At 50.8% G+C, this 24,438-nt stretch overlaps 1 protein-coding gene across 3 annotated transcripts in view; it reads left to right on the top strand.

Moving 5' to 3' along the window:
• Nucleotides 1-5,860: 5,860 nt before the first annotated feature.
• The window catches only part of LAMC3 (laminin subunit gamma 3), an 80,890-nt gene continuing 62,312 nt past the window's right edge, over nt 5,861-24,438 (top strand). For all 3 annotated transcript variants that reach the window (XM_049896163.1, XM_049896162.1, XM_049896164.1), the window contains exons 1-2: nt 5,861-6,302; nt 21,108-21,412. In XM_049896163.1, coding sequence (XP_049752120.1) covers nt 5,930-6,302; nt 21,108-21,412 — 678 coding nt within the window. In that variant the 5' untranslated portion in view covers nt 5,861-5,929. The remainder of the gene's footprint in view (nt 6,303-21,107; nt 21,413-24,438) is intronic.

Consider the following 24,438-nt stretch of genomic DNA (forward strand, 5'->3'; position numbering starts at 1 on the left):
AGGCTGCTCTAGACAGGCCTCAGAGGCCACCTTCTGCCACCTCTTTATTGTACAGATGGGAATTCTGAGGCCCTCAAAGGGGAAGGGACTTGCCCAAGGACACACTGAGGGAGGGGCCAAGCTGGGAGAAGATGGTCCTCCTGGATACCTCCTCCGAATGACCTCTGGGCACACGCTTAAAATTTACCTCCCCGACTTCCCCAGGCCTGCTCCTTGGGCTGGGCTCCCTGTCTCAGGATGGCAGCCCCTCCAAGGTGCCACAGCCAGAGGCCTGGACACCACCCTGATCTTCCCCCACTCTCCCACCCCTAGCCCAACTGGGGACTCTTGCTCCCATCTCTGGAACTTGCCACTCTGCCCCTGCCCCAGACCACATCACCAGCGCCAGGCCACCACTCTGTCTCCCAAGGCTCCTTCGGCAACTACCATTGCACCGTCACTCTGCTTCCATGCTGGCTCCCTGCAACTCGTTCTCTCCACAGCAACTAGGGGGAACTTTCCGAAACCAAACCTGCTTGGGTCATGTCTCTGCGGAAAACCTTCCCGAGGCTCCCTGATAAAGTCAGGGTTCATCACCAGGGCATGGGGCCTTTGTGGTCTGGTCCTCACCCACCCCGCCAGCTTCACCCCTTACCTGTCCCCACCCTGCCTCCTCAAACTCCAGGCTCCAGTCACACTGGGCTTCCTTCAATTCCTCACTATCTTGCCTCTGAGCCTTTCATATGCTGTTCCCTCTACCTGGAACACTCTTCCACTTTCCCTGGTTACCTCCTCTTCCTCCAGCTATCAGCTGAGACCCCATCACCTCTGGAAAGTCTTCCCTGACCTCTCCAGGCTGGGTTAGGCATCTCCTCTTTCTCTCACAGCCCTGGTGTTTACTCTGATCACCCCCCGTGTTAAAATCACTGCTTTATCGTCTGGGCTCTCCCCCAAGTGCAGGGACAATTTTGCTGTCATTCATCACTCTGTCCCCAGTGCCCAGCCCAGGGCCTGGCATGTCTGCCCGGTGATGGAATAAGTGAGTCCCTGAATGAGTGGATAGCCTCTGTTCCCTCGTCCCCAGCCTGGCCTCTGGCCCCTGCACCACCTAGAAGGGGGGCATTCTTTAGCCTTCTAGGCCCTCCTGATGGGAAGGGCTGCCCAGGGCTAACCCATCCCAGGGTTTGAGTCCAACTCTGGCTGGGCACAGCAGGGGGGTTGGGAAAGTTGCTGGACTGAGTGGTGGCATGCCCCAAGGCCAGTCATGTCCCTCAGCCTGTCTGAACTTGTTAACTCCTGGGGGATGTGTGCTCTGGGAAGATGCTCTGTGATGGTGACAGCTGAGGGGCCCCTTGTCAGCTTCCATCAGCATGAGCCCTCCCTCCCTCTACACCCAGCCTCCCAGCTCATCCTGCAGGTCTTCTCTGAGCTGTCACCTCCTCCAAGAAGCCTCCCCTGATTGCCCAAACTGAACTCACCCCCTCCCAGAGTTTATCTCTGTTGACCCCTTGTTTATTTCCTATGTGGCTCTTATCATGATCAGCCACTACCTAATTCATCAGTTTGTTTTCTGTCTCCTTGATCCCCAGAGGAGCCTCATGGGGAAGCCCCATGAGGTCGTGGCCTAGCGAACCCGTGTCCTGGTGTCCAGCACAGAGTGGGCCCAGAGAAGACACTCGCTAATGGAGTAAATGAATGAAATGAGGTGAGAGGCAAGCAGAAACGAGCACCGGCTCTGGGGCCAGGCACACAGGTTCAAATCCAGGCTGTCGCTGACTAGCTGGGTGGTCCTGGGCTGAGACTCAGTTTCCCTGGCTGCAATATGGGATAACGATAATTATATTAATCCAGGTGGAACACTCAGCCCAGGCTTGGTGCCCAGCAAGCCTCTGTGATAGCACCGTGTCCTTGCTCAGAAATGCAAGATGGAACCCCAGAGGTCAATGCAGATAGGCTCAGGAATGGCAGCAGGGGTCTAGGGAGTGGGGGCTGGGGAATAGTCAGTTACTGACTTCCCTCTTCCCACAGTTCCCCACACACCCTCTGTAGATCCCTGGTTCCTCCCTCCTGCCCTTGCAGCCTATTGGCAAGTGGGTGAAGTTTCCCCACTTGACAGAAGCAAAACTGAGGTCCAGGATGTGGACAGAGAACACAGACTTACGCAACCCTGGAGCCATATAGAGTATGTAAAAATGGCAAGGCGGAGGCCTCTGACCTCCTCATCTGACTTCACATGGAGAAGGAGAGAGAATCACTATCAACACCAACAGCCCAAGGCTGACTCCTGTGAGGAGGAGGTCAGACATGCCTCCTCTCTCTACCATCTTCACCAATTCTGACACCAACCATCCCTCCCACGGCACTCTCTGCTGAGTTCCATAATTCATTGCAATGGTCACACAGAACTCATAGATCATACTCACAGGTATGGGGTTTATTAGGGAAGTAACAGATTACAATTCAAGATCAGGGATGACTCAGGATACAGTTATTCGATCAGGACGGCCTCTTCTCAGCCGTGCCTGCAGGCAGGCCCCTCTCTGGCGCTTGGCCTCTTGGCCCCTCAACAGCCTCTGCTTGGGCAAAGGTTACAAAGTTCTTTAACTTTGCCAATAAGTGCCCAGGGCACCCCATTCCACCACTAAGTCTCTGCAACCATGCTCAGTTCTGTTGTTCCATAGGTCGGCACGCCCACCGTAACTGCCTTACTCTGTGGATGAGGAAGCTCACTGTGCCCTTTCTCACTGGTCTCCTCGTTTGGCTGTCTGTTGTTTCTCTGCCACTGCTTCTCACAGCCTGGGGCTATCTCCAGTGTTACAGCTGTCTCTCTGTCTCCTGGGTCTAGGTCAGTGCAGGAACCGTGGATCTAAAGGATGCACTTTGCTCTTGTCTCTTCTTCTTGCTGGTAGTAAAGTCCCCCCTTTCTGCCTCTGGGATGGCTCATTTTAAGCCTAGTGGAATGGCAAAACTGACCAATCTCTTCATTAGGGTTCCAAATACCTTATTTGCATGGTCCCACCCCCCACAAGGGTGCCATGCACCTTGTTTGCATTATTAGCAAGCTGGCCAATCCCTGTGTGAGCAGTCTCACCCAATCCTATGGTAGGAGTTATAAGACCACGGCTAGAAAGTCCGTTGCACCACAGGGTGTCATCAGAAACTACCTCGACCAACACTCTCACTGTCCAATGGGTAAACCGAGGCAACCCAGAGGGGCAGAGCCCATCAAGGTACCTTAGCAGCAAATGTGAAGCTGGTCCCAGCCCAGGCTCCTTCCTAAGCCTCCAGAGTCTGGACCCCAAGGCTTGAAGGCCTGCTTTTCCCCTCAGATGAGTGCCCCTCCCCAACTCTGGGTTCCAAAGGGGCTGCTGCAGGGGCTGTCAGGTGGGATCAGCAGGGCCCTGGCTGCCTCTCCCCAGATTTAATTAAAGGGCCTTTCATCTCTGTCCCGAAGGAATCTTCTGTCTTCTTAATTAATGTTCATTAAGCAAATCAGAACTACAGGGTTTTCCTCCATCCTTCCTTCTCCCAGAAGGTTTTAACCCTTGGTGTGTGGGCTGCAGGGAGGGGATCCCACCACCCAGCTCATGGCTCCAAGCGGGAGGCCAGGCCTCTGCAGGGACTCCCCAAGTCCCCAGCTAGAGTACAACCCAGCGAGGGCAGTGTCTCCTCTCCCTGGCCTCACCACCTCCATGCAGGCCTCCTGGACTCCACTTCATCTATCTTCCTAAAAGAAACTCTGGCAGGGGGCTCTCTGCTGCTCAAGAGCCTTCCCTGGCTCCCTGCCACAGCTAGGGCAAAGGGCAAGCCCCTCACCTAGAACTCCAGCCCTGTTGGCTTTATTTCTGCCAATCGCCAACCTCAGAATCCATGCTTCCCACCTCCCCGCTCTGCACACACAGTTACTTCATCAGCCATGCCCTTTCCACTCACCCGCCTCCCACCCCGAGGCCCATTTTCCCAGCTCTCTCTGCTGGTAGTAGGCCAGATGGGCACTCCCTGAAGCACTAGCGCCTGGCAGGGTCTGCCCCATGGAAGTGCCACAAAAATGTTTAGGGGCTTCTGTGCCCAGAAGGATCCCTGGTGGCGCAGAGGTTAAGCACTTGACTGCTAACCAAAAGGCTGGTGGTTCAAACTCACCAGCAGCTCTGAGGGAGAAAGACGTGGCAGTCTGCTTCCGTAAAGATTACAGCCTTGGAAAACCCCATGGAGGCAGTTCTACTCTGTCCTACAGGGTTGCTATGAGTCAGAATTGACTCAACGGCAATGGGCTGCATCCAGAAAGATCTCAGAGAAAGGCATTCCTGGCAGAGCTGGTCCAAGTACCCTCAGCCAGCGGGTCTCTGACAAACCCATTTTGTGGACTCAAAGCCAGTGTGCCAAGTGTGGCACTTACTGAGTCTGGGGACCCTGTGCCAGTGTGGCTGTCATATGGGCACATGGAGAGAGCACTTGTATGGAGCCAGGGGTGCACTCAGGGGAGGGGGCTGAGGGGACTGCTGCCCTGCCACCCAGGTGCAAGGCAGAGGGGCCAATGATTTTTTTTGATATGTGGAACCTGGAGAGGGGTGGACCCAAAGCGAGGCAAGGTCTCTTTCCCTCCCTTTCCCCATGAGGGGCTGACACTGTATCTGTCCCACCCACTCCCCCACCACTCCCCACCCCTATCCCTTGGCCTGGACAAGTGCAGAATGAGCCCTGAGGCAGGCGGGACACCTGGGTTCTAGTCCTGGCTCTGGCCTCTACTCACTGTGTGTTCTTGGGAGTCACTCCTGCTCTGAGCGCCTTACCCCTACACCCTCAACCCAGATCTGGGCTTCCTATCGACCTGGCTGCTCCACACACAACAGTCTGGGGCTAAAGGCAGCTGAAGGAAAGAGAGGCGGAGAGGAGAGTCAGGGCGGTTGAGCCCCCTTGCCTGACCAGGATGGTCAGCTCCCGGTGGTGTCCTTGGCCACTAGGGGGCGAAAGGGCCAGTCCCTGTATGGTGGCCAATGCCTCCACCTAGTGGGTGAACATGCTCAGTGAGAGGTTTGAGCATAGGGAAAAACTGGAAAAATCAAACCCGTTGGCTCGATTCTGACCCATAGAGTAGAACCGCCCCATAGGGTTTCCAAGGAGCAGCTGGTGGGTTCAATCTGCCGACCTTTTGGTTAGCAGCCGTAGCACTTAACTACAACCACTTCACCACTAGGCCTAAGGGAAACTGGGAATCCAGGAGGAAGCGAAGAGTATGGGAGGAGGTGGTCAAAGACCTCAACTAAAGTTGCTAGCCAGAAAAGGATGGTCCCTCCAAGGGCTGTGGCAGAAACTGGGTGATGTCAGCCACCACCGGCACCTCTTAAAGGAGCTTCTGGTCCAACCTTTATAGAGTCAGCCTCTGCCAGCCGTGTGGCTCCTGATCCTGTTTATTCCATAAACATTTCCTGAACTCCACTTGGCACAGGCCGTGAGGGCACCAGGATGAGGCACATATCATCCTTGCCCGCCAGGAGCTCACAGCCTAGAGCCCATGCAAACCGCTAGAGGACAGGGCCCCAGCTCATCGCCATGGCACCCAACATTCCACATCGTCTGGCCTCCAGCCTTCCGTTTGGCCATTACAAGCCCCATTTTACGGATGAGAAAACTGAGGCTGAAAGAGGCGAGGGTCCCCTAGCAGAGCCAAGATCAGAAGGCAAGTCGGGCCACTCCAAAGTCGGGCACTCTCCAGCACGTCCGCCAGGTGGGGGTGAGCTCGAAGGGACGGAGCAGTTTGGAGGTGGTCCCCCCAAGGGGTGCTGCCTGTCGTCGGCCCCTCCCTCCTGCGCTCCCAGCCCTGCCGCGGTCCCGCCCGCCAGGGGAGGCGGGTCCTGGACCCCGGCGCACTGTCCATCCCACCCGAACGGAGCCCGGCAGGCAGAGCCAGGCGCGCACAGCCGGGCGCGAGCGGTCGTCGGTGCTCTTGACCATGAGGGCGGTCACGCTCCTGCTCGGCCTGGCGCTGCTGGCTCCACCGGCTGCTGGCGCCGGCATGGGTGCGTGTTACGACGGCCAGGGGCGCCCGCAGCGCTGCCTGCCAGTGTTCGAGAACGCGGCTTTTGGCAGGAGCGCGGAAGCCTCACACACGTGCGGCCACCCTCCGGAGGACTTCTGCCCGCACGTGGGAGCGCCGGGCGCTGCGGCTCAGTGCCAGCGCTGTGACGCCGCAGACCCTGATCGCCACCACAACGCCTCCTACCTCACCGACTTCCACAGCCAGGATGAGAGCACCTGGTGGCAGAGCCCGTCCATGGTTTTTGGCGTGCAGTACCCCACTTCGGTCAACATTACCCTCCGCCTGGGTAAGCACCACCGGCGCACAGCCACCTCTTTCCCTGTCCTCATCCTGGGCGGAAGGCAGAGGCAGCAGCTGCTGTGCGCCCGGTTGGAGGACCAAGATATGGGGGGACCCAAGAATAGGACATGTGCACCTTAGTGGCTGGTACGATTGACTGGGGGGTGCCCCTGGGGCCTAGAGGGGCCCTAAAGCCTCTAGGAGCTCTTTGCCTAGAGGTGAGTCTGCGTACAATTACAGTGCCCTGTGATGGCTGCATGCAGTCTTTGGGTGTTTTTCTGGTGAGAGGAGTCCAAGTGTTCATCACCCAGAAAAGCTGAGCCTCTGTGTAGAAGGACCAAGTTTCATCCTGCTGTTGGGTAGCTTGACTGGGTGGCATGGCCTCTGCTCTGCCCATGCCTCCCTCCACCCAACCCCATGCTAAGGTGCAAAGAAACAAATGCCGTTGAGTCAATTCCGACTCATAGCAACCCTGTAGGACAGAGTAGAACTGCCCCAAAGGGTTTCCAAGGCTGTAATCTTTACCGAAGCCAACTGCAGGAGCCATTGGTGGGTTCAAACTACCAACTTTTCAGTTAATATTCTAGTGTTTAACCTCTGTGCCACCAGGGCTCCTTTTGCTAAGGTGCAGAGAGCCTTAAAACCAATTGACGTCAAATTGATTCAGACTCATGGTGACCCTAAGTAGAACCTGTGCTCCATAGATTTTCCAAAGCTGTGATTTTTCAGAAGTAGATTCTCAGGCCTGTCTTCTGAGGTGACCTTGAGTGGATTTGAAGCACCAACCTTTTGGCTAGTAGGCAAAAACTTACCCCTTCGTACCCGCGAATTAGAATTCAGAGGCCTGCGTCCAGCCCTCACTCTCCAGCCACCCCCAATTTTAGGGAACTGGAATGCCCCTCGCCCCGGACCCGCCCAGTCAAGCATCCTCCTTGAACCCTACACTGCCCTAAGCATCGTATTGGTTGCAGTCTCCACAGCTGTCCCGGGGAGGGAGTATTTTCACAAGCACGCACTCCTTTATCTGCAATGTCAAAGTCCCCCAAAGCTTTGAAAGCCAAAAAAAAATTTTTTAATAACTCATTTTGACTGCTAAATCTGACCCGAGGCTATCTGTAGTCTATTTTAGCCCACTTCATGTGAATATTCATACAATTTGCTACTGAAATCTCATCTGAGTACAGTCTGCAGCCCCACACCCTGCTGGGAGTGTTAACACAATCTATGATAAATGCAGTGCATTATCCTCCTAAAATCTGAGCAATTCTGAATTCTAAAACATACCTGGATCCAAAGAGTTCGGGTAAGGCGTTTTGGAACTGTATCCCCGTTTTTCAGATGCGAAAATTGAGGTTCAGAGAGGTTAAGTATTTTACCCAAAGACACACAGCTGCTACTCGAGAGTTGATATGAACCTGTGTACAAAGTCCTTAACACAAACTCCACCACTCGTCAGCAAAGTTGGCTGTTCCTAGCCCAGGGGGCAGTGCCATGGGGAGGACTGGGAGGTGATACTGGAGTGGGGGGAGCATGACCCTCCTCGTCAGAGCAGGCAGCTGCTGGTGGAGTGCTGGTGAAGCTCACTTCCTGGGGTGTCATCAACTTCTCTTGACTTGTCTGGACCAGTAGGTGGGAATTCTGGATGGGGTGGGGTCTCTACCCAGGTGGAGGTGACAGGAAGCCAATGGGGGGAAGAGGCTAAGGAAGGTGCTGGCTGGATGGTGCTGGCAGGACCCCAAGGCCACAGGGGAAGGAATCTGAGATAGGGTGGGGGCTTGCAAGGGAGACATATTGTTCCGTGGCAGAGGGTGTGGGTTTTGCTGATATGTTACATGTGTCAGTGGAATCCAGAGCCAGCAGGGGAAAGGGGCTCAGGCCGGCACTAACAAAGCAGGGGCGGGGTGAGGGAGGGAGGCGTCCAAGTTTTTGTATTTGGGGGCAGTTGTCATTTGGTGGCTCAGTGATTAAAGCCCTTGGCTGCTAACTGAAACTTTGGTGGTTCGAACCTACCAGTGGCTCCTAGGGAGAAAGATTTAGTAGTCTGCTCCTGTAAAGATTACTGTCTTGGAAACCCTACAGGGGCAGTTCTACTCTCCTGTAGGGGAGCTATGGGTTGAAATTGACTTGACATCAATGGGTCCCATTTACTAAGTGTTTGCTGTGCGCTGGGCCCTGTTCTTTAGCTGGTGACCTTGTTGAACTCTGTCTAGAACCCTTGGAGGCAGGGTGGTTCCTATCCCTCTATAAGCGAAAAAACCTGAGGCTCAGAGAGGCCACTCACTGTAAGGGTCAGAACCAAGACTTCACCCCGACGTGTCTTACCCTAAGCCGGTGTCCTTTCCATTACGTTGTACAGCTCCAGCCACACAGGAGATGCTCCAGGGGTGTTTGTACGTGAATGGAGGAATGCGAGAGTGAATAAATGAGTGAGTGAGTAAATAAAGGTGTCACCTCACCTGTCTGGGGCTTTTAGGCCCAGCTCAGAGTTCTATTTTGCTTATTCTGGGAGATGGAATAGGACAGAAATCACAAAACAAGGGCTCTGGACTCAGGCCCAGCTCAGCCACCACTGGACAAGCAACTTTGCCTTTCTGCACCTTAATTTTCTCACCTGTAAAATAGAGATAAGAATCATTACCTCCCAAGGTGGTTGTGTGGGTTCCATGAGCCTGGCTGGGTCAGCCAAGTACTTACAGGTGCCGTGATAGTTCTTGTGTGTGGAAAATGTCACTCTGCTGAGAATAGCTCAGAGCTGAGGTTCCGCTGCAGGGTAGGCTCTACTGTCAGGATTGAGAAATGCTGGACCTGGCCAACCTGGCCCCCAAGAGACGCCCTGACCCTGGGCCCCATTTATGCACACGGGGAGCTGGGGATCCACGCAGCCCCAGACTCAGCCCATTTTTGGTTCCATATGACTTTGGTCAGCTCTAAGCTAAGCCAGGGATTGCATAACTTTGGGGCGAAGGAGAGGTTTGAGGCTGTCAGGGTTATCTCCAGATCCCCTCTGCTATGCCACTGTCCCCCTGGCGATGGGACCCTTGTCCCCAGTGGAGGCCCTCTCCTCTCAGTCCTCAGGCCACCTCTACTCGCTCCATCCCCCACTCTCCCCACTCCTTGAAGGCTCATGGGAAGGGAGAGTGGGCGGTCTGCTCTGGCTGGGGGTGCCCTGGAGGGAGTCCGGTGAAGGGCAGGGGAGGGAGAGTCTGCCGGTCAGCTGGGATGGAGGTCACTGCTTTCCCAGCCCCCTGCGAGCTCCCAGACATCTGTTCTAAATCCTTGAGTTGCTAAGCTGAGCCTTCCTGTCTGGGATGAAAGGCAGCAGTGGGGTCTGGCTGCTCCTAGCCTCCACCGAGGCCTAGGGAAGCAGGCTGGGCTGCGGCCAGGTGACTGGCAGGGGGAGTAGGGGGAAGTGAATGGTCATCAGGGGGCCACTCAACACATGTCAGGAACCCTACTGAGTCAGTACCCCAACCTAGCAGAGTTCATTCTTTTATAGATGGGGAAACTGAGGCTCTGAGGATGAAATCAGGTGCCTAGCGTCACATAGTCAGTAAATGATGGAGCCAGGTTTTGAACCCTGCCTAGTCTGACCCAGGGCCCCTATCACTAACTATGCTTCACTTAGGAATGATGAGCATTCATGTGATTCAAGCCTCGGTCCTGGAAAGAACCAAATCCAAGTCTTGGCTTTTTGGCAAGGGTGGGCGGGGGGGAGGCTATTTCTCCTCCCAGCATCCTGCTTGCTTGGATTCGTAAGAATCTCCTAGAATATCAGAAAGACCCCTGAGTCCCCCAGCAGATGAGTTCTGAGCCCCTGAGCCGAGAGGAAGGTACAAAGAAGAAGGTGGGTGGGCTCAGCCCCATGTCCCTAATTTCCCATGTGCAGAACTGATTTCTTTGTTGTATCCTTCACTCATTCACTCAGTATTTGCTGAACCTCGACTGCACTGGCCACAGAGAAATGGCTGTGAGCAAGACCCTCACACAGTCCCGGCCCTGTGGGGCTCACAGTTTCCTGGAAGACAAGTCGTACCCAGGAATTCTGTGAATGAGGGCTGATGCTCATAGTGGGGTGAAGGAGCCTTGTCTGGGGGTCAGGAAGGGCTTTGCTGAGATCTGAAGGATGCTTGGAGTTGACAGAAGAGGGAAGGGCATTCCAAGCCAAGGGAACAGATGTGGGGAGGCAGGAGACAGCTCGGTGTGTTCTAGAATCCCCAGGGCCTTGACCGCTGGAGCATAGGGAGTGAGGAAAGAATGGGGCCTGGCCAGCCACAGTGAGGCAGGGCTGGATGTCAAGAGGACCCTGCCAGCCCCTGAGGCACCCCAAAGCCAGCTGGGTCCCCTGAGCTTTAGCACCATTGCATCTTCCTGTCGAGTGGGAGGCTGTTTCTTTTGGCTAGGGCCAGCGCTGGGGGGCCGAGTCTTCTTTCCTTGTCCCTGGGGGTTCCGTCTGGAACGTTGGGCCCCAGGCCAGTGGGAGGGGTCAAGGCAGCAGCCCTGGTTAGCCTCCATCCACAAAAGTGGCCCCCAAGATGCCTGGGCCCAGGTGGCCTTCGCTGCCTGGCCCCTCCCTGGGCCTCCCTGAGTACTGGCCCAGGAGTTATAAAAAAAGAGGTGGGAAATGCAGGCATCTGTATGGACTGACCAGGTGGAGGTTGGCCTTCCGTCGGCCTTCCCAGCCTTGGGATCATCTCTGCTCTCCCTACCGCTCTGGCTGCAGCCAAATGCACTTCAGCAGGGCTGTGAGGGGCTGTTCCTCCCTTCCTCCAGGCCTTTAGATTTGCTGCTGCTTCAGCTGGGACCCTTTCCCTTCCCACCTTCTTCTGGCTGGCCCATATCCCCTTCACTCAACAAAACTCAGTTGAGCACCTACTGTGCTGAAGTCCCTGTGCCAATCCCTGGGGAGGCAGCAGTGGATGAGCTCCTGTCGGCCCCACTCAGCTTAGAGGTGACCACCTCTGGACAGCTCCCCACCCCCACCCCTCCAGGATCAGGCAGAGGCCCCGCCCATGCAATCTTTCAGCCACCCGCCTGCCCGCCCCCATCTCAGTTCGGGTCATGCTCTGTTGAGGTTTTGGGTTTGTTTGTGTCTATCACAAGCTCCAAGCCACCAGAGGGAGAGCCTGTTTTCACAGCTGTCCCCCAGTGCCCAGCAAAGGGCCTGCAGCACGGTAGGTGCTCAATAAGTATTTGTCGAGTGGGTGAATGGAGTAACAGATCAAATTTTGCTGTGTGCATGCTCCCCTCATGAGGAGTTCTGGTGGCACAGTGGTTAAGTGCTCGGCTGGTAACCAGAGGTTGGTATTGGAACCCACCAGCAGCTCCACAGGAGAAAGATGTGGCAGTCTGCTTCTGTAAAGATTACAGCCTTGGAAACCCTGTGGGGCAGTTCTGCTCTGTCCTATAGGGTCGCTGTGAGTCAGAATCCTCTTGACAGCAATGGGTTTTGTTTTGTTTTTTGTTTGGCATGCCCCATACCTGGGGCTCTCGAGAGTGTTTTGCAGTGTTTGCTCACTTAGCTCGGTTATTACGCCCTTTCAGGGCAGTGGTGGTTCAGTGGCAGATGTCTCTCCTTCTATATGGGGGACACGGGTTCAACTGCCCAGAGATGCACCCCAAGTGCCACCACCCATCTGCAGGGGGAGTCTTGTGTGTTGCTGTGATGCTGAACAGGTTTCAGTGGAGTTTCCAGACTAAGGTAAACTAGGCAAAAGGGCCTGGTGACCTAGTTCTGCAAATCAGCCAGTGCAGACACTGTGGATCACAATTGCCTGACCTGCAACTGATTGTGGGGATGGTGCAGGACAGGACAGTGTTTTGTTCTGTTGTGCATGGGGTTGCCATGAGCTGGGGACCAACTCGATGGCAGCTAAAAGCAACATTATTCTGGCGGTTTTACAAATGGGGAAACTGAGGCATCACGTTCAAATCACTTGCCTAGTTAACCCAAGGGACTTTAGAAATTTTACCCCAGAGCCAGTAAGTGGTGGAACTGAAACGTGAACCCCAGCACGACACAGCTACACTGTATTTCCTCACCAGGAGCGAAGGAATGAGTGAATGAATGAATGAAGTTCCCTAGTCTTCCAGATATATCCCAGACCCCTCAGCAGTGGTGTTCCCAAATAGCCTCAGTCTTCTTCCTGGCCTTCTTGTCCTTCCTGTCCACACTCCACCCACACTCATCCCAGGCTACAGCCACTTCATCCACCGCCCTTCCTCGCTCTCCCTCATCTCTGTGCCAGGCCTTCCATCGGGCATGCCCTCACCCTATCTCATGCCCTTGGCTTTACCAGTTGAAATTGTGGCTAACGTTCAGGACTCCACCTGCACCTCATGCCCAGATGCAGTCTGCCACCTGAGCCCTTGGCCAGGTATTCGAGCAGCCTCCTAAACATCAGACTTTGAGTGTCAGAAGAGGGCCTTAGACTTAGAGTCCAAAAGCAAAGAAAGGCTTCGTCCCTCCCTCCCCGCTCCCATCTATCCATGCACTGAAGCCAGAAACCTGGGAGTCAAATGTGATTCTTTTCTCTTTTCAGCTCTTTGACTCTAGCATCCACCAGACAACTAGATTGTTCTCTGAAATCTCCCTTGTGTGTGCCCTCCTCCTCCCCATTATCCCCACTCAACCCCTCATCTGGCCCCAGGCTTAGTGCAGGTCTGAATACCCTGCTACCTTTTATTGTAGTTTTTCCAGTCATGTCTCAGCTCAGACTGGACCTCTGAATCCTTCTCAACACAAAACCCTAGGCAGTACTCTATCTGATGAAACCTGTGTACTCTCTCCAGGAGAGACAATAGGTTCGATGATCTCGATTCTTCATTGGGGCTCAGGCTCTTGATCTCGAGACTGGAGGGCTGAAATGGGCTCAGCCTAAGTTCAGCCAGGCTTTTGTGGTATTGGACACCATGGTCATGGGGAGTCCCCAGCTCCTGACAGCAGTTCATCATGCCCAGAATTACCCAGAGGTAGGATGCGAGGAGAAGGACTAGCACGGTGTGATCTCCCCACAGGCTGGGAGCAGCTCCCTGGCCTGTTCCTGATGCCCACAGAGGGCAAGGTGGCCTTGCCCACGCATTCTCAATCTGCTCCCCACCCTGCCCCCTCCAGCCCCACTCCCAGGCCACTGATCCCCAGATGGCTCCAATTAAAGGGCTTTGTTTTGTTTCCATCTTCTCAAAATAAGCCTCTCCCATTCCGAGCTCATTCTCTGGTTAGTGCCGGATGTGGGCGGCTTGTTTTTATGACCGGCCCTCGTGTCATTCTTGATGGGCTTTATGTCCCAGCTGGTTGGAAAGACATGGCTTGCCATGCCCAGTGCTTGGTTCGGGTGTGCCTCTACCATGCCAGTGGCTGGACCAGGCGGCAGGTGAAGGCTGGGGAGCAAAGTGGGACCTTCACAGTCTCCATGGACACCAGCACCCCCTTCCCAGCAGCCCCTTCTCGCTGAGAATACACAGCGAGAATAGGAGGATAACCTGAGTCGGAGCAGCGACTTTGGGGCAGACAAGCTAAAGGTGGAGGAGAGGCTCAGTTGTGCTCTGCAGGACGTCAGGCGGCTCCCTTTCTCCTCCCTGAGCCTCAGTATCCTCATTGGGAAAATGCACACAGTGATGGGACTGTTTGGGGATCTCAGTGATACAGTGGCATAAAGTTCTTATCCAGCTACCTGCCACACAGTAGGTGCTCACTAAATATTGACTCTTGTTAAATAGACTCATTGGGAGATCGTGACTGGTCCACACACTTACGGTTTTAGCCATTTTGCCAGGCCTGCCTGTCTCAACTCGTTCCTTAAAGTTACAAGTTGTGCTTCATCCTTGCTGGCTCATTGGCAGCATTTATTGAGCACCTACTGTGTGCTAGGTGCTGTGCTCAGCTCTAAGGATTCACAGCCCCTGCCCCATGGGAATCACAGAGAGGCTTTGGGAGCCCTGGTGAGCTACATAAACCTATCAGGAAAGGCTTCCGTGAGCTGAGGTGGCAAGGATGAGTAGCAGTTAGCCAGGGAATGCAGAGGGAAGGGCGTTCTGGGCTGGGCCAGGTGTTGCCAGAGCCAGGGCCTTTTCATGGTTCAGTCTGGCTGGAGCATGGAGCGGGAGGAGGGGGCAGTGGCAAGGAGTGAGGCTGGGGCATCTGGTCAGTCTGCTAAGCTGGGGGATGAGCAGGGATGAGTGGGAGCCAGCCAGGTGAGGAGTGGCAGAAAGCATTCGAGGCACAGGGAACAGCGAATTGGGTGGCTGGGCGGTTAGGCAATTACATGCTCCCAAGCAGCATCACCCCCCCTTAACAGTTGGGGATGATGTTTTGGGCCAACTTTCCCTATGGAATGCATCTGTCTAAATTACCCTGGAACTTGCGAGGGTCTGGGTTGGAGCTGCAAATCTAATTCTTGTGGCTGTTTAGAGGATCTTGAGGCTGTTTGCTTCCTCAGCCTTTGGTTTGCCTTCCCTAGAAACCTTTTCATCACAAAGCGGGGATTAAGATGCTGCCTTGGCCCGTCTAATTAACTCTTGTAACAAAAAGTCCCTGCCGTGTCTCTGTGATGTTGCTGTATCTTCTCTCACCTCTTGGCTTGGCAGGGAAGAAGAAAAGCCATTTCATGGCACGTGATGTTGCTTGTTTGCATGAAATCCCAGTGACTGCCTTTTTCCCGATAGCGATTTCTAGCTGCCAGCTACCTTTTAAGTGGCTCCAAGCTCCCCTCCCGAGAGGTGTCTGGCTGCTAGATGTTTACTGAGCAGTCTGTGCCTGCGACCCCACAGCAGCCTCCTCAGTGAATGTGAACCTGGGGCAAAGCAGCCTGCCTTGATCAGGGGCCTGAAGCCTGCTTGTCACCGAAGCAGACACCACGCTACTCCCAGACACTGGCTCCGTTTGCTACACATGCTTTGTTTTAAGGGACTTAGAGTGCCAAGCTGGGCTGCAACTTCACTTTAAAAAACATCTTAAAACAGAACATGACAAGGCAGTTACTTTTTTTAAAATTAAAAAAAAAAATGTTTTCTTCCGTTTTTAAATTAGAACAAGCTTAATGAGAGAGAATTCGGAAAATGTAGAAAAATGGAAAAGGGAAGAAAAGTCACTCAAAGTCCTGCGCCCTGCAGAGCACCGCACCTACCAGTTTGTGTCTTTCTTTTCTGCCTATTCTCTTGGGATTTTTAAAATATAAATCTGGTGATTCCACGTGTATCAGCTTGTGCCTTTTTTTTTCATTTAATATTTTAACTTAAGCTTTTCTGAAGTATTTTTTGCCAGCGGTGTCAATGGCTACGCTCATCACATGACTTTATGTCCTACAATTTACTTAGCTATTCCCTATGGTTCCAATTTTTCCCTAGTATAAAAATGCCTTTATGAGCATCTTCATGCATTTAGACTCCTTTCCTTGTTTGAATTCCCAGAAGTGAAGTTCCTCTGTCGGAGGCCAGGAATATTTGTATGGCTCTTCATCCGTGTTGCCCAACTGCCTTGCCAAAGGGCCAAGATTTTTTTTCTTTAATATAACAGCTATATTGAGAGAAAATTCATGTAGCATACAATGCATCCACTTGAAGTATACGATTTAATGGGTTTTAGTATATTTACAGAGTTGCGGTGATCACAATGAATTTTAGAATATCTTCCTCACCCCAAAAAGAAACCTTGCACCCTTTAACAGTCACTTTTCACTGTTGTTGTTGTTAGGAGTAGTCCATTTGATTCCAACTCATAGTGACCCTAGGTACAACAGACGAAACACTGCCCAGTCCCGCGTCATCTGCACAATCGCTGTTATGCTTGAGCCCGTGGTTGTAGCCGTTGTGTCAATCCATCTCCTTGAGGATCTTCCTGTTTTTTGCTGACCCTCTACTTTACCAAGCATGATGTCCTTCTCCAGGGACTGGTCCGTCCTGATAACATGCCCAGAGTATGTGAGATGAAGTTTTGCCATCTTTGCTTATAAGGAACATTCTGGCTGTACTTCTTCCGAGACAGATTTGTTTGTTCTTCTGGCAATATTCTTCACCAACACGGTAATGTAATTCAAAGACATCCATTCTTCTTCGGTCTTCCTTATTCATTGTCCAGCTTTCACATGCATATAAGGAGACTGAAAATACCATGGCTTGGGTCAGACGTACCTTAGTCCTCAATGTGACGTCTTTGCTAAAAGGCATTCCTCATTACCAGCCAACAACTCCCAGCCCTAAAAAAAAAAAAAAAAAAGCAGTTGCCGTTGAGTTGAGTCCAGTCCAACTCATGGTGACCCCATGTGTGCAGAGAGAACTACACTCCATAGGCTTTTTAAGGCTGTGACCTTTTGGAAGCAGATTGACAAACCTGTCTCCCAAGGCTTCTCTCAGTGGTTTGGACCATCAACTTTTTATTTATAAGTCAAGTGCTTCACTCTGCACCAGCGTATGCTAGGCATTTCATGTAAATAGAATCATGCAATATGTGACCTTTTGTGACTGGCTTCTTTCACTTAACATAATGTTTTCAAGGTTCTTCCATGCTGTAGCATGTATCAGGACTTCATTCCTGTTTATTGCTAGATAATATTCCTTTGTATGGTTGTACCTGTTTATTGCTAGATAATATTCCTTTGTATGGTTGAACGGATTTTATTTATCCGTTCATTAGTCGACAGATGTTTGAATTGTTGCCATTTTTTGGCTATTATAAATAATGCTGCTATCAACGTTTGTGCACAGATTTTTGTATGGACCTATGTTTTCATTCCTCCACATAGAAGTAGAATTGCTGGGTCATATAGTAACTCTCCCCCACGTGTCTGTCAGTTTGTCGTACTGTGGGGGCTTGCGTATTGCTGTGATGCTGGAAGCTATGCCACTGGTATTCAGATACCAGGAGGGTCACCCACGGAGGACAGGTTTCAGGTGAGCCTCCAGACTAAGACAGACTAGGAAGAAGGACCCGGCAGCCTACTTCTGAAAAGTGTTAGCCAGTGAAAACCTTATGAATACCAGCGGAACATTGTCTGATATGGTGCTGGAAGATGAGCCCCCCAGGTTGGAAGGCACTCAAAAGATGACTGGGGAAGAGCTGCCTTCTCAAAATAGAGTCAACCTTAATGATGTGGGTGGAGTAAAGCTTTCAGGACCTTCATTTGCTGATGTGGCACGACTCAAAATGAGAAGAAACAGCTGCAAACATCCATTAAGAATCAGAACCTAGAATGTATGAAGTGTGAATCTAGGAAAATTGGAAATCGTCAAAAATGAAATGGAATGCATAAACATCAATATCCTAGGCATTAGTGAGCTGAAATGGACTGGTATTGGCCATTTTTAATAGGACAATCATATCGTCTACTATGCTGGGAATGACAACTTGAAGAGGAATGGTGTTGGCATTCATCGTCAAAAAGAACATTTCAAGATCTATCCTGAAGTACAACGCTATCAGTGATAGGATAATATCCATACGCATACAAGGAAGACCAGCTAATACGACTATTATTCAAATTTATGCACCAACCACTAGGGCCAAAGATGAAGAAATAGAAGATTTTTATCAGCTGCTGCAGTCTGAAGTTGATCGAGCATGCAATTGATATGCACTGATAATTACTGGTGATTGGAATGCGAAAGTTGGAAACAAAGGAGAAGGATTGGTAGTTGGAAAATATGGTCTTGGTGATAGAAACAATGCCAGAGATCAAATGATAGAATTTTGCAAGACCAACGACTTCATTGCAAATACCTTCTTTCACCAACATAAACAGCGACTATACACATGGACCTTGCCAGATGGAACACACAGAAATCAAATTGACTACATCTGTGGAAAGAGACGATGGAAAAACTCAATATCATCAGTCAGGACAAGGCCAGGGGCCGACTGTGGAACAGACTATCAATTGCTCATGTGCAAGTTCAAGCTGAAACTGAAGAAAATCAGAGCAAGTCCACAAGAGCAAAAATATAACCTTAAGTATATCCCACCTGAATTTAGAGACCATCTGAAGAATAGATTTGATGCAGTGAACACTAGTGACCAAAGACCAGATGAGTTGTGGAATGACATCAAGGACATCATCCATGAAGAAAACAAGAGGTCATTGAAAAGACAGGAAAGAAAGAAAAGATCAAGATGGATGTCAGAGGAAACTCTGCAACTTGCTCTCAAATGTCGAGCAGCTAAAGCAAAAGTAAGAATTGATGAAGTAAAAGAACCGAACAGAAGATTTCAAAGGGCAGCTCAAGAAGACAAAGTATTATAATGACATGCGCAAAGAGCTGGAGATGTAAAAGCAAAAGGGAAGAACGCGCTCGGCGTTTCTCAAGCTGAAAGAACTGAAGAAAAAATTCAAGCCTTGAGTTGCAATAGTGAAGGATTCTGTGGGGAAAATATTAAATAATGCAGGAAGCATCAAAAGAAGATGGAAGGAATACAGAGTCATTATACCAAAAAGAATTAGTCAGTGTTCAACCATTTCAAGAGGTGGCATATGATCAGGAACCAATGGTACTGAAGGAAGAAATCCAAGCTGCTCTGAAGGCATTGGCGAAAAACAAGGCTCCAGGAATTGATGGAATATCAATTGAGGTTTTTCAACAAACAGATGCAGTGCTGGAGGTGCTCACTCGTCTATGCCAAGAAATATGGAAGACAGCTTCCTGGCCAACTGACTGGAAGAGATCCATATTTATGCCTATTCCCAAGAAAGGTGATCCAACTGAATGTGAAATTATAGAACAATATCATTAATATCACACACAAGCAAAATTTTGCTGAAGATCATTCAAAAACAACTGCAGCAGTATATCGACGGGGAACTGCCAGAAATTCAGGCCGGTTTCAGAAGAGGACGTGGAACCAGGGATATCATTGCTGATGTCAGATGGATCCTGGCTGAAAGCAGAGAATACCAGAAGGATGTTTACCTGTGTTTTGTTGACTATGCAAAGGCATTCAACTGTGTGGATCATAACAAATTACAGATAATGTAGCGAAGAATGGGAATTCCAGAACACTTAATCGTGCTCATGAGGAACCTTTACATAGATCAAGAGGCAGTTGTTTGGACAGAACAAGGGGATGCTGATTGGTTTAAAGTCAGGAAAGGTGTGCGTCAGGGTTGTATTCTTTCACCATACCTGTTCAATCTGTTTGCTGAGCAAATAATCCAAGAAGCTGGACTATATGAAGAAGAATGGGGCATCAGGGTTGGAGGAAGGCTCATTAACAGCCTGTGTTATGCAGATGACACAACCTTTCTTGCTGAAAGTGAAGAGGACTTGAAGCACTTACTAATGAAGATCAAAGACCACAGCCTTCACTATGGATTGCACCTCAACATAAAGAAAACAAAAATCCTCACAACTGGACCAATGAGCAACATCGTGATAAATGGAGAAAAGATTGAAGTTGACAAGGATTTCATTTTACTTGGATCCACAATCAACAGCCATGGAAACAGCAGTCAGGAACTCAAACAATGTATTATTGCATTGGGCAAATCTGCTGCAAAGGACCTCTTTAAAGTGTTGGAGAGCAAAGATGTCACCCTGAAGACTAAGGTGTGCCTGACCCAAGCCATGGTATTTTCAATCGCATCATATGCATGTGAAAGCTGGACAGTGAATAAGGAAGACCAAAGAAGAGTTGACGCCTTTGAATTGTGGTGATGGTGAAGATTATTGAATATACCATGGACTGCCAAAAGAATGAATAAATCTGTCTTGGAAGAAGTACAACCAGAATGCTCTTTAGAAGCAAGGATGGTGAGACTGCGTCTTACATACTTTGGACATGTTGTCAGGAGGGGTCAGTCCCTGGAGAAGGACATCGTGCTTGGCAGATGGGTCAGCGGAAAAGAGGAAGACGCTCAACAGGGTGGATTGACACAGTGGCTGCAACAATGAGCTCAAGCATAACGATTGTAAGGATGGCTCAGGACTGGGCAGTGTTTCGTTCTGTTGTGCACAGGGTCGCTATGAGTCGGAACCGACTCGATGGCACTTAACAACAACAACAACAACATAGTAACTCTGTGTTTTAACATTTTGAGGAACTATCAGACTGTTTTCCGAAGTAGCTGCACCATTTTACATTCCCACCAGCAGTGCCTGAGGCTTCCAGTTTCCCCACATCCTCATCAGCACTTATTATTATCCTTTGATTCTATCTATCCTAGTGGGTGATATCTTGTTATAGTTTTGATTGGCATTTCCCTGATAGCTAATGATGTTGAGCATCTTTTCATGTGCTTATTGGCCATTTGTATATCATTTTTGGGGGAAAGATCTATTTAGATCCTTTGCCCGTTTTTTAATTGGTTTATTTGTCTTTTTATTATTGAATTGTAAGAGTTCTTTATATATTCTAGAAAGGAGTGCCTTATCAGATATATGTTTGGCAAATATTTCTTCCCTTTCTGTGGGTTGTTTTTTCATTTTCTCAGTGGTATCCTTTGAAATACGGGTATTTTTATTTTGACGAAGTCACGTTTTTCTGTTTTCTTTTGTCACTTTTAGTATCATAGCTAAGGAGGCTTTGCCTAACCCCAGGTCACAAAGATTTACTTCTGTATTTTCTTCTAAGAGTTTTGTAGTTTTAGCACTTGCATAGGGCCAAGATTTTTAAGCAGAGAACTAAAGTGATTCTCCTCAGCATGTAAGGAAGACTGTGGACCGTGAGAGGTGGCAGCAGTGTGGCAGGCTTAAGGGCCAGAGAGAAGAGACAGCCTCTGACAATCCATCCAAGTTAGTTTATACAATGCAGCCTTTCCACTCCCCCTGGACTAGGATTCCTACTTTCCCTTCCCTTCTGTAAACGGGGTCTGTTTCTTCCTGGCTGCAGGGAAGGCTTATGAAATCACTTATGTGAGGCTGAAGTTCCACACCAGTCGCCCTGAGAGCTTTGCCATTTACAAGCGCAGCCGTGCCGGTGGCCCGTGGGAGCCCTACCAGTACTATAGTGCCTCCTGCGAGAAGACCTACGGCAGGCCCGAGAGGCTGGACCTGCGCCCCGGCGAGGACGAGCATGTGGCCTTCTGCACCTCCGAGTTCAGTGACATCTCCCCGCTGAGTGGAGGCAACGTGGCCTTCTCTACCCTGGAGGGACGGCCCAGCGCCTACAACTTCGAGGAGAGCCCCGTGCTGCAGGTCAGGGAGGAGTGGGGCTGGGAGGGGATGGGAGCTGGGCTTGGGGTGGGATGCCTGGGTTAGGGGGACCACAGGAAAGTCTACACTAGTCATGTACCAGGGCCCCTGTGAGATCTTCTGGTTTCCAAACATTAAGCAACAGAATCTTTATTGTGTCTAAATCTTTTGTGAACACCTGATAATGAAATAGATAAAAAGTGCCCCTTCCTTTGTCTCCTGTAGCGGAGCCCTGCAGTTCCCAGGAGCCCTGTGGCAACCTTCCTTAAATGAATGGGGAAACCGAGGCCTGGAGAGGGAAGGGATTTGCCAGGGGAACACATGAGTTGGTGGAAGAGCCCAGACCAGAACCTGAGTCTCCAGGCTCCCAGGCGGTCCTCTTCTGGAATGCCATACTACAGAGCTCCTTCCTCCCTCTGTGAAATGCTAACAGCGCCTGCCCTGTGTGTCTCCAAGGACTTTCATGAGGATAAACTGGAGAACATGAAAAGAACATGAGCTTTGGAATCCTATAGCCTTGGGTTCAATATAGTAAGGCAGCGCTATCCAACAGAACTTTCTGTGATGATAGAATTGGTCTATATCTGCATTGTCCAGTATCATAGCGACCAGCCACAGGTGGCTATAGAGCACCCGAAATGTCACTAATGTGACTAGCTGTATTTGTTTCCCAGGGCTGCTGGAACAAAGTACTACAAGTTGGATGGCTTAAAATGACAGTAATCTATTGTCTCACAGTTTTGGAGGCTAGTTGTCAGAATTCAAGGCGTTGGCAGTGCCATGTTCTCTCCAAAGGCTCTGGGGGTTGGATCCTTTCTTGTCTCTCCCAGCTTCTGGTAGCCCCAGGCAGTCCTTGGCTTGTAGCCGCAGCATTCTCTACCTCCCTCATCACCCAGCATCCTCCCTCTCTGTCTCTGTCTTTGAGTCCATTCTTTTTTATAAGGGCACCGCTCAGATTGGATTAGGACCAACCCTACTCCAGTATGACCTCATGCTAATTGAGAGCATCTTCAAAGACCCTATTTCCAAACAAGATCACATTCACAGGTACCAGGGGTTAGAACGTCAACATACCTTTGGTAGTGGGGGGGGGGGGACAGGCACAATTTAATCCATAACACTGAGGAACTGAACTTTACATTTTAGTTCATTTTCAAGCCATATGTGTCTAGCAGCTCTGTGGAGAGTCCTGCTAAGGGATAGTGGTAGTGTCTACACGGTGGCCAGCATGCTAAGGGTTAGTGGTAGTGTCTACACAGTGGCCAACATGCTAAGGGATAGTAGTAGTGTCTACACAGTGGCCAGCATGCTAAGGGTTAGTGGTAGTGTCTACACAGTGGCCAACATGCTAAGGGATAGTGGTAGTGTCTACACAGTGGCCAGCATGCTAAGGGTTAGTGGTAGTGTCTACATAGTGGCCAGCATGCTAAGGGTTAGTGGTAGTGTCTACACAGTGGCCAGCATGCTAAGGGATAGTGGTAGTATCTACACAGTGGCCAGCATGATAAGGGATAGTGGTAGTGTCTACACAGTGGCCAGCACAGGACTGGGCATACAGGAGCTGCTCGTTCCTGCTTTGAATATGAGAGTTCACTGCACTTGCCATTCTCATCCTCACGGCAGAGACAGCAGTGGGCTTGTGGCTGTGTCCAGCAATACAGACCCTCCAAGCCCAGCCCATGGGAGTCAACTCAGACTTGTGGCCCTATGGGTGGCTGCACCCACAGATGCCTACATTCATGTGTGTTAAATTCCGTCACCTACAGACGTGTTGGTCTGCTTGATGTTGCTTGTGTTCTTAGGGAGCCAAGGGCTGGAAGGCCCTCTGGTCCATTTCCCTGGGTTCCAACAGACCTCTGACCAAGTAAAACTGCCACTTCCTTCCCTCGAGACTTTCAAAGCATTTCTTTGCTGTTATGGATTGAATTGCGTCCCCCACAAAAGATAAGTTGAAGTCCTAAACCTTGTACCTGTGAATGTGACCCTGTTTGGAAATAGGGTCTTTGAAGATGTTACCAGTTAGGCTAGCATGAGGTCATACTGGAGTAGGGTGGGTCCTAATTCAACCTGAGTGGTGTCCTTATAAAAGAGAAGGGGCACAGAGATGGGAAGCAGAGGAAGGGTGCCGTGCGATGCTGCAGCTGTAAGCCTGGTAATGCCTGGAGCCACCAGAAGCTAGGAGAGAGGCATAAACCAGATTCTCCCTCAAAGCCTCAGGAAGAAATCAACACAGCTGATACTCTGATTTTGGACTTCCAGCCTCCAGAACTCTGAGACAATAAATTTCCATTTTTATAAGCCACCCAGTTTGTGGTGTTTTTTTATGGCTGCCCTAGGAAACGAATATATTTGCCTATCTGGGATAGCCAGGGGGCTGGGGTTAGAGCACTGTCTGGCTTCAGAGGGGACACTGAGGCCCAGAAAGAAGCTGTACCCTGCCTGGGCTGCACAGCAGAGCAAGACTTGACAATTCAGGGACAGATTACACAATAAACAAGGCAGGCATGGGCTTAATTGTGCTTACTTACTAATCTGTAGTGCACAATTTCACATCAAAGATGTGGTGGAACCCGTGTGAAATTGTGCACTACAGATTAGTAAGTAAACATGATTCAGCCGGTGCCTATTTTGCTTACTGTAAGCCTGTGTATAGTGTGTTCACTGGTTAGTTCACTCCTGCCTGGATCGTATCTCTAGATGCCCAGGCTCTGTTGTCCCATTAAAAATGTTCACATGTCATTGCCGTGGTTTTGTTTAGAATTACAGTCTCTCCTCCACGGGGCTCCAGGCTCTTTAGGGTAGAGGACATCGGCCAAGGTCAGATGCGGGCAAGCAGGAAGGGCCAGGCTATTGCTCAGCGTGTATCTGTGTTGCTGTCACCCGGGGACAGGCTTAACCTGAGACCCTTGGCAGGGGGCAGTTTCTAACCGGAAGCTCTTGCCACATACATCCTGGAAAATCGAAGTGTCCCCCCTGCTGTTCCCGGGCAGAAGCCTAGGGCAAAGAAGGACAAAGAAAGCCAAGCCCCC

The sequence above is a fragment of the Elephas maximus genome, chromosome 9, assembly GCF_024166365.1.
Source record: "Elephas maximus indicus isolate mEleMax1 chromosome 9, mEleMax1 primary haplotype, whole genome shotgun sequence".
Taxonomy (NCBI): Eukaryota; Metazoa; Chordata; class Mammalia; order Proboscidea; family Elephantidae; genus Elephas; species Elephas maximus.